At 37.2% G+C, this 12,636-nt stretch overlaps 1 protein-coding gene across 1 annotated transcript; it reads left to right on the top strand.

Annotated features, from left to right (window-relative positions):
* The first annotated feature begins 1,323 nt into the window (after window positions 1-1,323).
* Window positions 1,324-12,609, top strand: hsdl2 (hydroxysteroid dehydrogenase like 2). The gene is made up of 11 exons (XM_079598853.1): window positions 1,324-1,783; window positions 2,665-2,828; window positions 6,180-6,278; window positions 6,386-6,500; window positions 6,614-6,717; window positions 6,812-6,910; window positions 9,378-9,572; window positions 9,772-9,843; window positions 9,963-10,103; window positions 12,166-12,294; window positions 12,377-12,609. Exons 1-11 carry the CDS (start codon window positions 1,767-1,769, stop codon window positions 12,487-12,489), a joined length of 1,248 nt encoding a protein of 415 aa, XP_079454979.1. The 5' UTR covers window positions 1,324-1,766; the 3' UTR covers window positions 12,490-12,609.
* The last annotated feature ends 27 nt before the right edge of the window (window positions 12,610-12,636 follow it).

The following is a 12,636-nucleotide window of genomic DNA, read 5'->3' on the forward strand; positions in this document are numbered from 1 at the left end:
GCAATCCAGAGGGATGAAAAAAAATGCACAAGAAAACTAAAATGCAAAACCAGGTAAATCATTTAATTAAGTAGACCTATAATGTACTCATATAATTGCAAAGATGTCTGTTTGGATGACGTTTACCTCGACCGCAGCTCTGCAACACATAGAGGGTGCTATAAGCTGGTAATGTTATTACAGAGAATGGGAAAGAGCTCTGGATGTAATTTGGGCATAAAGGGCGGAGCTAGAAGGTCCAGCCCCACCCATAACTCTATCCCTCCACCCATTAGATCCTCAGAGGTGGAGCTGGACCAGGTCAAGCTCAACCCATGACGTCCAGAGAGCTGGAGCTCTTTTGGCTCTGCAGCAACTCTTGCATCTCTGTGTACTTACAGAAATAGAAAAAAAAACTATATTAGTATTAATAAATAATTTATATTAGTATTGTTTATAAATAGTAACCATTGCATCATTGTTATTCATGAGTAGGGGTGTAACAATACCCTCAGGTCACGAATTACGATACGATATTATAATTTAACTGGGATTAATAAAGTACTACTACTACTACTACTAACTTGTATCTTTTTATTTGAACAGTAATTAAAAAAAAATTACATTAGGATTTCAAACATGACAAATTACACGAAATTATAAGTAAGGGATAATCCACGGCTATCTGTGCATTAAACGATTTTAATGCACAGCTAGCCATCGATTATTCCGCTTAAACCATGGTAACATTTGCCAGCATTGACAACTTAAAGCTGTTATTGATGTTTTATTTGGTCGGAAGGGTAAAATTGGCTCGTTAGATCCAGAGCCATCTCTGGTTAGATCATATAGATCTAGCATTTTGAATCAGACACAGAGATAAGTAGTGTGCAAGATTACATTAAATCGAATGAATTATAGCATTTATTTGAATTGAGAGAGAGAGAGAGAGAGAGAGAGAGAGAGAGAGAGAGAGAGAGAGAGAGAGAGAGAGAGAGAGAGAGAGAGAGAGAGAGAGAGATTCTTACCTGCGTCTCTTCAGCGTCTCTCTCTCTACAATGAAACTGTGAGTTTAAACTTCAAAATAGCGATGTTACCCCCTTGTTGCTTAGAAATGTAGCGATTAAGTAGCGAAGCTATTTATAACTAAAAGCATTGAAAAGTTTCCGTGCTCCTGAATGTTTCTGTGTGTGTGCATTGTGCGTGTGCGCGCGATTCAACCTTTTTTACTGTCTATGGATTCAACCTCACCTCAACGCAAACAGCGCATTCATATATAAAGGTATGGTGATTAAACTGACTGGAACTACATGTGCATCAAACGATTTAATTACACCTTCCAGCCAATCAGAATCGATCAGAATCGAGTATTCAGACAGACCATGATATAATAGAAAATATCCCTACAAACTCTGATTATAATCTTAGCTGAAGTTTATATTTACATATGCAAAACAAACCGTCAGTGTATTCATGCTACAAGACCCTTTGAAAAATAGTGTACATCAAGAAATAATTTGTTCCATTATTTATGTGATTGATCCTTCTTTGTATTTTTTTTTTTATTTCCCCCCTTTCTTTAGCTGAATATTTGAACTTTTATTGCATATTTCGGATGTTCCTTTAAAAACAGTAGCGCGTTCACGACTCTACCGGAAGTGAAGTGAATTATATCACGAATCTGTCACTAGAGTAAAGGGCGAGTTCATACAGAGCCTGCATTTTCATTTAGAGGTCTTGGCTTGAGTCTAATGTTAGACACATAACTGCACAGCTCAGACATCACAATGCTGCAGAACACTGGGTGAGTTTCGCTCTCAATCTTGCTGATATAAGCCGTGTGTTGCACACTTTTGCGTTTGAATACATCAAGTTGTTGACTAGTATTAAAAGACTACACGTATCGAGTCATTCACGAGATGGTTTACCTGTGTTGTTGTGAATGACATAAGAGAGCTGGACTGTGTCGTCAAAACTTTGCAGCCATAATACACAGCCAATGTCAAAATGTTGACATTGATTTGGCATTTCAGCAGATGAACCCTGTTTCGCGTTACATATTTATAGTATTTTTCTAAACTTGAATAATTTGACGACCTTTACCCTACTTTCCCATGCGCAGGAGTCAATGAATGCCAACGCAAATACAGCTCTTGATTCGTGATACATTGGACAAAACGGACTACAAAAGTGCAAAAAATGTGCGATACAAAAAGTGGCACAAATACAAGGCAATTACCTTACCTATAATAAATAGATTAGGTATCCTTATATTTTATATATTTGTGCATTTGTGCCTCTTTTTGTACGTTTTATTAGTGTGTGTGTGTGTGTGTGTGTGTGTGTGTGTGTGTGTGTGTGTGTGTGTGTATTTGTGCCTCTTTTTGTATGTCTTATTAGTGTGTGTGTGTGTGTGTGTGTGTGTGTTCTCAAATATTTGACATTGTTAATAAAAAGTAGGGAAACCATTATGAAACATGACTTAATTTCAAATGTTGCCGGTTTCAAAACAAATTGCAAGTTAAATTGTAGAATTTGGTCGGTCACATGACTTTGGCTTTAGATTTGATAAGAATATGATTATATCCATCTCTGATTAGTTATGTTTTGCTTATCTATTATTGTTTGCATAGTGCACTGATTATGATATGATCAGATTATTATATGATTATGCATTAATTTTAGGAAGCTGGCTGGATGTACGCTCTTCATTACCGGAGCGAGTCGGGGAATTGGCAAGGCCATCGCTCTCAAAGCTGCGAGGGACGGTGCCAATGTGGTCATCGCTGCCAAAACCGCTGACGTGCACCCCAAACTGCCGGGCACCATCTACACCGCTGCAGCAGAGAGTGAGCGCATACTCTTACACACATTTAGGGTACGCTTACACGACAGCGGTGTAGTAAAAACTGAAACCTTTTTTCCTTTGAGTTTATGAAAAGTTTCGCTTACAGACGTCAATGTTATCAAAAGCGATCCCTGTTCACACGGATCCACGAATGCGATTAAAAACGCTGTATTATTCATGCCAGGCCAGTAGATGGCGATGTCACTTTGAAAAGAAACACTACATGCCAATAAACTGAACATGTTATACGCATGCGCGTGACATCATCGTTTTCAGAAGTTCACATTTTTGTAGTTTTCATGGAGACGATAACGGTATTATTTAAAAAAACATACACCTTTTGAAACCGGTTTTCAGAAGTTTGCTGTAAACTAATTCTAATTCTAAAACTAATTAGATTAATCGCGATTAATCGAATCCAAAATAAAAGTTTGTGTTTGCATAATATATGTGTGTGTACTGTGTATAATTATTATGTATAAATACACACACATTCATGTATATATTTAAGAAATATTTGCATTTATACTACAGGGCCGTTGAATGCTTGAATCTGATTGGTTGACGAACGTTCTTCTGAGGTGTGCAATTATATTCAGGGAACCGCACGGCTAAAGTAGTTCCAGGCAGGTCTTGACCTCATTACAGTTCCATATCACTTCGCGTAGTCAACTGTAATAACGGACAATAGGATACAATTCATAACAAGAGAAACTGCAGCCCATGCGCTTGATCTGCAATTTTCAATGTCCTATATAATCAATAAAAAATTAAACTGAATATTTAAATAAATTGATAGTCCTGTTGCACGGGTTTTCGTAATTATTGAAGATAATATAACAAATAAATAAAATTGATAGGCCTATACTTGTTAAAAGGGCTTTGTGTTTCATTTATTAGTCTTCTAGTCTACTGTCACTAATAGAAAAAAAGAATGAACGAATTAATTAAAACGAATTGAATTAATAAATAAATAATAATATTGACGCACATGCTTCTCTCTAAGGCCGGTTATGAATGTAATTTGATACTTATGAGTCATGACTAATCATGCACGCGTTTTCAGCGCGTTCAGTCTGTGTTCACAGTGGTGTTTAAAATCTGCTGCATTCACAGTCAGAGAATGTTTCTAGTCGTTAAGTGTGTGTCCAGCATTACTCTGCTATCAGCGAGCGGCTCAAACCTCCGTTACTAACTCTAAAATGACGTTTTGGAATTAGCAACGGAGCATGGGTTTAGATGCGCAAGGAATTAGTCCTACATACAAGAGCGTTTTAATGACAAAAAACTTTACAAACGTCTTGAAATACATCATCTGAACAATATTTCGAGGTGTGGTAACTGTAGTATAAGCGGAATAATTGACTCCAGACCGTTGAATTATTATACAAATAATGCACACCCGAGGTGTAACGGCCACTCCGCTTCGCGTCGTGACCGCATTACCACCTCGGGTGTGCATTATTTTTATAATAATTCAACGGCCTGTCGTCAATTATTCCTTACTTATATACTGTATATACATATATATAATTTATATTCTATATATAAATATTTAATGTATAAATATAACCAATTTTTCTTAAATATATACATGATTGTGTGTGTTTTTATATATATATATATATATATATATATATATATATATATAATTATACACAGTACACACACATATGTAAACACAAACTTTTATTTTGATTTTGGATGTGATTAATCTTTTGACAGCCCTAATATAAATAGAACAATTTTATATATAAATAACACATTTTTCTTAAATATATACATGCATGTCTGTGTATTTATATATACAAAATAATTCTACACAATACACACACATATTATGTAAACAAACTATTTCGGATGCGATTAATCGCGATTAATCGTTTACAGCCCTGCAAAACGCATTAAAATGTTACATGTCGGCGTGTAAATGCCGTCTTAGAAGTTAATACTACAGAATGGATGATTGACAAGTTTTTTTCTGATAGCTTGTGTATTTAACTTTTCAACTCAGCTCTGAGATTTAGCCCTTAAAAATTGTGTTTAAAAGCCGAATTCCAAGAATAATTCTACATTATTTGAAGCATTGCAAATTATGTGATCATTGTATTTTTTGTAATTCGTATTGATATGTTTACATTTGGATATGGGCTGTGACATTCATTGGAGTGATGATAGATTGGTATCAACAGGCCTCACGTGTGCCAAGAAATGATTCCAGGCACCATCCCACCACTGCCACAATTCTGGATTGTTGTCACAGGGCCAGGGATTCATGCTGCTGATTATATTTCCGACACTATTACACACTGTCTGGACTGTTGTCACAAGGCCAGAGATTCATGCTGCTGATTGGTGCTTTGATTAATGGCAGTTTGGCTGTTGGTTCTACCAATCAAACATCACTTGAATGCTGCAGCCTGTTAATGTTTTAGGGTTATGAACATAATGTACTGTACCCATCCTCTGACTTCCTCCAGCATGATCATGAATCATGTCACAAAGCACAGGCCGTCTCAAACTGGTTTCAGGACAGGGAGTTAACATAGTTCCCATAGATCCATGAACTGCTGAACACACAGTAATGTTCACAAGTTTGGGGTCAACTATTCTCGGCGTCAGTTCTCTTCATGACGTGTGTCTCGGCGCTCAATATCCTCCACAACTGACTGACTTTTTTATACGTCACAATAGAGAAAAAAAGACTTATCGCAACTTCAGTTTCATGCCGACTTTAAAGCTACACTGTGTAATTTTTTTTTACGTTGATTCTTATCAAAAAACACTTTGTTCTTTCAAAATGATATGTGCTCATTCATGTGTAATTACTTCTACCAACTAATCAAGTATCTCGTAAGCGTAGAATTTGCCATTTATAATACATACGAGCGAGACGCTCGAATGGCGGAAGACATATTGCGCCTCCATCTTGAAAATACATCAGCCAAAAATTAATTTAAATATATATATTTTTTGAATTTACCTGGAAATTCAAGCTTTGTGTTTTTACTCTCAGTGGCACCGTGACGAATGCGAGCGGGAGATTACTCGTGACTGCCGGCAGATTTGAAATAATACGGCCACCGTAGGAGTTAAAACGCCCTTGGAATGGGAGGGGCTAGAAAGTAATATTCAGTTGGTAGTCATATACACTTTCACCGCTAGATGGGAGAAAATCCTACAGTGTAGCTTTAAGTCTATTACATCATTCTCAATGGTTTGCGGGATGAGTAGTTAATTTTCCCATAATACACTGTACTTTGTTCCAGTTTTTGTACTTTTTGTTTAGTTTTTTTGTTGCAGTCACTGTTTTATGTGAAAAGACCATGACCAGATAATGTGTGTGTGATAGTTGAAGCTGCAGGAGGGAAAGCGCTGCCGTGTATCGTGGACGTCCGTGATGAGAAGCAGATCAATGATGCCGTGGAACAGGCTGTGGAAAAATTTGGAGGCGAGTTACAGCATTTGAAATATCCATTATTCTTATTATACCCTGCACATTTTTAGCGCTCTGCTGCGTTCTAATTTGCTTTTCACTTCTCATGGTTCTGATGACAGGGATTGACATATTGGTCAACAACGCCAGTGCCATCAATTTAACAGGAACTCTGGAGACTCCAATGAAGAAAATCGACCTTATGCTGGGCGTCAACCTCAGGGGAACGTACCTGACGTGAGTAGAAGCATTATGTATTCATTGCAATAAATCTCAAATTGATTGTGTCACAGATAATGTCAGACAAGCATAACTTGTTTTGAGCACACTGTACTCTGTTTTCATTACAGGTCTAAATTGTGTATCCCACATCTTCTGAAGAGCAAAAACCCTCACATACTCAACCTCAGCCCACCTCTCAACCTCAATCCTGTCTGGTTCAAAAATCACACGGGTGAGAATCTCACATTCTGTGCTCAAAGCCTTCGGATTTAAACTACCATTGAACATTGGTGACACTGATTTTGTTTTCCATCATGTCTGTGTAGCGTATACCATGGCAAAGTATGGCATGTCCATGTGTGTACTGGGAATGGCCGAAGAGTTCAGGGGATCTATTGCCGTTAATGCCTTATGGCCCAAGACAGGTAATGGGTTTCATACTTCAGTCATTAAATAATTAAATTAGGAGATCATGGATGAGTCGATATGGCTGACTCTGTCTTCTGTAATGTATATCTACATAATTTACTCACACTCATGTTGTGCCAAATCCATATGACTATCAGTCATCTTCAAAACACAAATGAAGATATTTTTAATGAAAGCTGAGTTTTCTGTACCTCCATTGAAAGTCCACGCAACCAATACCAAGTTCTAAGGCATTTACTGTGTCCCAATTCACCTTTTTATACTATGCAGTAAAAGTATGTACCGATTAGAGGTCGACCGATAGTGGATTTTACCGATAACGATAGCTAGGTTGGGCCATACTTGCCGATAACCGATTAATGAACCGATAGTTTTTAAAATTGATACGGGATAAAAACAAACATAACACTCCAAGTAAAACAGTGCTGAACTTTATTATAAAAATAAAAAAACTGTATTGAACCATGAAAACATGCTAAATGAAATAAATATATAAATGTGAATAAATATTTAAGTCAATAAAAGACATTAATTCAAACTGAAACAAAAAGTAATACTCTAAATAACAAATAAAACCAGTTACATTCAAAATGTAACTATTTAACTGTTCTTTTCAAGCCAAACAGTCATACTTAAAGATGGCCAAATTTAAATATCTACAATGCCAGAGCATTGAAATTACATAAATATTACATATATAGTCAGTCTCACACTTTTGCTTCTATTTTATAAACACTTGATGATTATCTAATCAAAATAACAAAATATGTATTAAAATCAAGATGAAAAAAAATAACCGAAATCGAATGCTTTTCTGATTCGTTTATGTTTCTGTCGGCTGTATGAACATATCATTTTGCTTACGTCTCTAGCTTTAAATATGCAACTTCTCTGCATATTTAATGCATAAAAGTGACCAGCTGGATATGAACTAATGCAAATAGAGGTAACAATTGTGACATTAAACATTCGGGTCGGACTTACGTTTATGTTTGTCAGTGTTTTAACCGCTTGAGGTACTACTAATGTTAGCGTCCTCTCAGCCTCGAAGGCAAACAAACATACTGTTGTGCTGTTCTTTCTCTACTAATGCAGCATTTATTCAACAAATTAATCAGTGTATAATGATATGACAAAATGTACTGTATATATACCTTTTAGCTGTCGGTGCTTTAAAACGCGCATCTGATGTCAGCGCTCTCCCGCAGCATGTGCTCTCAGTGCAGCACGCAGCATCACGTGTCGAAATAAACAACACGAGGCACGAGTTTTTATTACACCCCTAGAGGCCGCTCTTGTACTGCATCATGCCAGCAGAGCCTTCTCAGCTCTTACACTGTGTAATGAATGACAGCGCGCGCTTCTCAGCTGCTCCAGCAATGGCCGCAACCAGGAAAAACTATCGGTATATATTTTTGCCGATAACGATAGTTCCACCAGTCAACTATCGGTGCCGATTAATCGGCAAAACCGATGAATCGGTCGACCTCTAGTACCGATACATACTTTTGAGTGAGTAATAGAGTAGAAGCTTTGGGACATGCTGCTTGCGTCTACAACGGACAGCTGTGTCGCTCAGTTACATGCATCCTGTCACCGTTTAAACTGCCCTGTCAATCATCTTGTCACAGTTGTAGTCCTCAACATTCAATTTAATTTACCCTAATTTCCCACCGTATGGTTGATCTGCCAGTCGTGGGTCATTCATGCGGAGTCTCTCCTCATGTGTTTTTGACCACACGTATTTTGTTGCAGATGAAATATAATGTGGATAACATTGATATACTAATCATTAATCACTCAAACCGCCTTATTTAAACCTCTGTAGTTGTAGTTCTAATCGAATCCTCGTCCAATGCGCAATGGGTTGTGGGCAATTTTAGCTGTTTAAGTGCGCATCGAAAAGTAGACCATCCGGGTATCTTTGAAAAACGAATGTCAACATACTACGATTTGGGACACATTAATTCTAATTTCGAATACTATTTAGGACAGATAGTATGCAAATTGGGACACAGCAATTGTAAAAGTAATCCATACGAGTCAAGCGGTTTAATCTAAATCTTCTAAAGAGTTACGATTGCTTTATATGATGAACAGATTTGATTTCGGCTTTTATTCACATAGAAACATTGATCAATGCACTTACATACATCTCATCAAATATGGTCGAGCTTACAAAAAACATTGAGAGTTGGTGCACACGTGCCGTTGTTTCAAAGTGGCATGCTGAACCTTTTATTGATATGCAATATGTATTATGAAACTTGCTGTGGAAGTAAATATATAAGGGTGTGTTCACACTTGGCATGTTTGGTTGGATTAAAGTGAACCCTGGTGCGATTCCTCTGTTAGTGCAGTTCATTTGAATGAGTGTGAACGCTGCCATCTGAACCCTGGTTGTGAACACATCCTCAGTCAAAATCGACTATGATGACTGAATTACTCTTTATGCATCTTCAGCCATCCAGACGGCTGCCATGGACATGTTGGGTGGTTCTGGGATTGGTAAACAGTGCAGGAAGGTGGAGATCATGGCTGATGCTGCCTATGCCATCTTGGAAAAACCCTCCAGCTTCACGGGACAGTTTGTAATTGATGAGGACATTCTCAAAAAGGAGGGCATTAAGGACTTTGACATATATGCTGTTGAGCCAGGTTGGTAAATGTTAAAATGGTAAATTATAGTTTTTCTATTCCATCATTACTAATATATGTAGTTTTGTTTGTGTAAAAGTTTTCAAAGGCCTTTCTAGTATTTTTTAGACCTTGTATACAATAACATAACAGTTATGTCACATTACAGGAAACTTTGAATGTTGACAGCACACAATATATTTCCTTTTTTTTTTTTTAGGTCATCCGTTGCTTCCTGACTTTTTCTTGGATGAACAGCCAGAGGATCTAGCCAAGCAAATGGAGCAGCATGGTGAGTTATTATGAGGCATAACACATTTCATCCGCTTTTGTTCTACTTGTTAATTTACTTCCATTCTCAAGCGTACTTCAGAAGACTACTCAGTGCCGTTATTTTAACTCCCTCTTTAGGTGCCACTCCGGTTTTCAAAAGTGGAAAAGCTGATTCTGCCGCCGTGGGACCTATTTCTGAGACGTTCAGCATAATCAAAGGAATTCTCAGTCCAGATATAGTGAAAAGCACACAAGGAGTGTACAAATTCGATTTATCAGGTAGTTATGAAATCTCATTTAAACCATTTGAGTTCCTTTGAAGTGTTGTGGCTTTGAGTGGTTGCTCTCTTCTAACACTCTTACACTGAATAAAATAGTTTTGGAAGCCCATTTCTGCCACATAAGAAATAACATGCTTTGGTAAATTATAATAATCGCGTAAAAAGTCACATTTATAACATTATTTGGAATTATGACACAGACAATTACATCCTAATTTTGAGTTAAACAATTAAGGTGAGTCATAAATAAGAGATAAAGTCAAAACCATTGCTGACTTAGAAGTTCATTATGACTTTTGTGTCATCATTTTGTATTTAGACTTAGTAACTTAGTATATCAATTTCCACTTTTTCAAAATAAGACAGTCATGTGGAAAAAAAAGTACACCCTTTTGAATTCTATGGTTTTACATATCAGGACATAAAAAAAAAAAATCATCTGGTCCTTGGCAGGTCTTAAAATTGAACAACAGCACATTTTACATTTTACATTTACATTTATTCATTTAGCAGACGCTTTTATCCAAAGCGACTTACAAATGAGAAACAATAGAAGCAATTAAACTAGCAGTAGACCAACAGTATGTAAGTGCTATGACCCTTCACAGTACAATCCAACGTACAGACATATTACATTGTGTCATTATATATTTAACAAAAATAAAGCCAAATGGAGAAGCCATGGGTGACTAACTAAGGACACTCTTACTGTTTCCATAGGAGAGTAAGTAGCAGTCAGGCAGTGCTAATCAAAATTCTTTGAGTAATTGATCATCAGCAAGTGTGATCACCTCTATAAAAGCAGCAGTTGCCGGTTTGGGGCCTTTATGTGTGTGTTAACACAATGACAAGGAGGAAAGACATCAGCAATGATCTTAGAGAAGCAATTGTTGCTGCCATCAATCTGAGAAGGGTTATACAGCCATTTACAAACAGTTTGAAGTCCATTATTCTACAGTGAGGAAGATTATTCACATAAGGAAAACATTCAAGACTCAAGGCTTAGGTTTGTGAAGTTTCAAACCTCAAGACTTCTGGAACAATGTTCTTTGGACTGATGAGACCAAAGTGGAGATGTTTGGCCATGCAACAGGACAATGATCCTAAGCACACCAGCAAATCTACACCAGAATGGCTGAAAAAGAAAAGAATCAAGGTGTTGCAATGGCCCAGTCAAAGTCCAGACCTCAACCCCGACTGAAATGTTGTGGCGTGACCTTCAGAGAGCTGTGAACAGATACCCACAAACCTCAATGAACTGAAGCAATGTTGTAAAGAAGAGCGGGCCAAAATTCCTCCAGACTGACACGGTGTAATATGTCATGTGTTGTTCACCATTACCAAAGTTTAAGACCTGCTAATGACCAGATGATTTTTATTATTATGTCCCGATACATAAAACCATAGAATTCAAAAGGGTGCACTTTCTTTTTCACACAACTGTAATTATAAGATGTCACAATTATGACTTTCTATGTCATAATTTATACTTATTCTAATTTCAACTTTTTATCTCATAAAATTGACTTGTCATAATTTTAACTTATGTCATAATTATGACTTTTTTATCTCATTATTATGACTTGGTGTTTCATAATTTCAACTTATGTCATAAGTGTTAACTTAGTGTCAATTTTGTCATAATTATGATTTACCAAATCATGATTTTCTCCCCCTATGTGCTGCAAATGTGCTTCCATAATAGGGATATGTATATCCACAGATATGCACTAAAATGTGCAGTATTTCAGTTCTTTTCTGGGAAAACTCACAGGTGTTTATAAATTGTGTCCAATCAAATGCTGTGCAAAATGATTACGTTCCACCCCCTAAAATCACCTACTTCTGACTTGCAGTATCAAATCATTTTGGCTGTGATTCATGGTTGTGATGTTACCTAAAGACTACTGGCTTATTAAATAAGGGACAAGCCGCATATGTCCTTCCCTAACTTCCTTTTTGAATAGGAAATACTTCAACTGCACTTGTGAATTCATTTCATGGGGCCTTTAACGTTACACCTGTGCTGTATTAACAACGTTTTCCGGCTGGGTTGGCAGGCGAGCATGCTGGAGTCTGGTACATTGACCTGAAGAATAATGCAGGGAGTGCCGGCAATGGGGAACCACCAGTCAAAGCTGACGTCGTCATGTCGTTGGACAGCGCAGACTTCGTCAAGATGTTCGGAGGTATAAAATGTGTTGGTGATGCACTTCACACACTACTGACATATCTGGAAGCACTGATGAGAACCATGTCCTTCATCCACAGGGAAGTTAAAGCCGACCATGGCCTTCATGTCTGGAAAGCTGAAGATCAAGGGTGACATGGGCCTTGCCATCAAACTGGAGAAGATGATGGCCATGATGAAGTCTAAGCTGTGATTTGATCACTCAATCTGCTGCCTTACATGATGTACATGATCTCTTTTCTATATCACTGTTTTCATTAAACCATTTGTCCAGACGATACTAATTTTAATAAAGGATTTTCCTTTAGTTACATTTTTTTCACTACATGTTATTTAATAG

This window comes from Phoxinus phoxinus (genome assembly GCF_949152265.1).
Source record: "Phoxinus phoxinus genome assembly, chromosome: 23".
NCBI classification, from domain to species: Eukaryota; Metazoa; Chordata; class Actinopteri; order Cypriniformes; family Leuciscidae; genus Phoxinus; species Phoxinus phoxinus.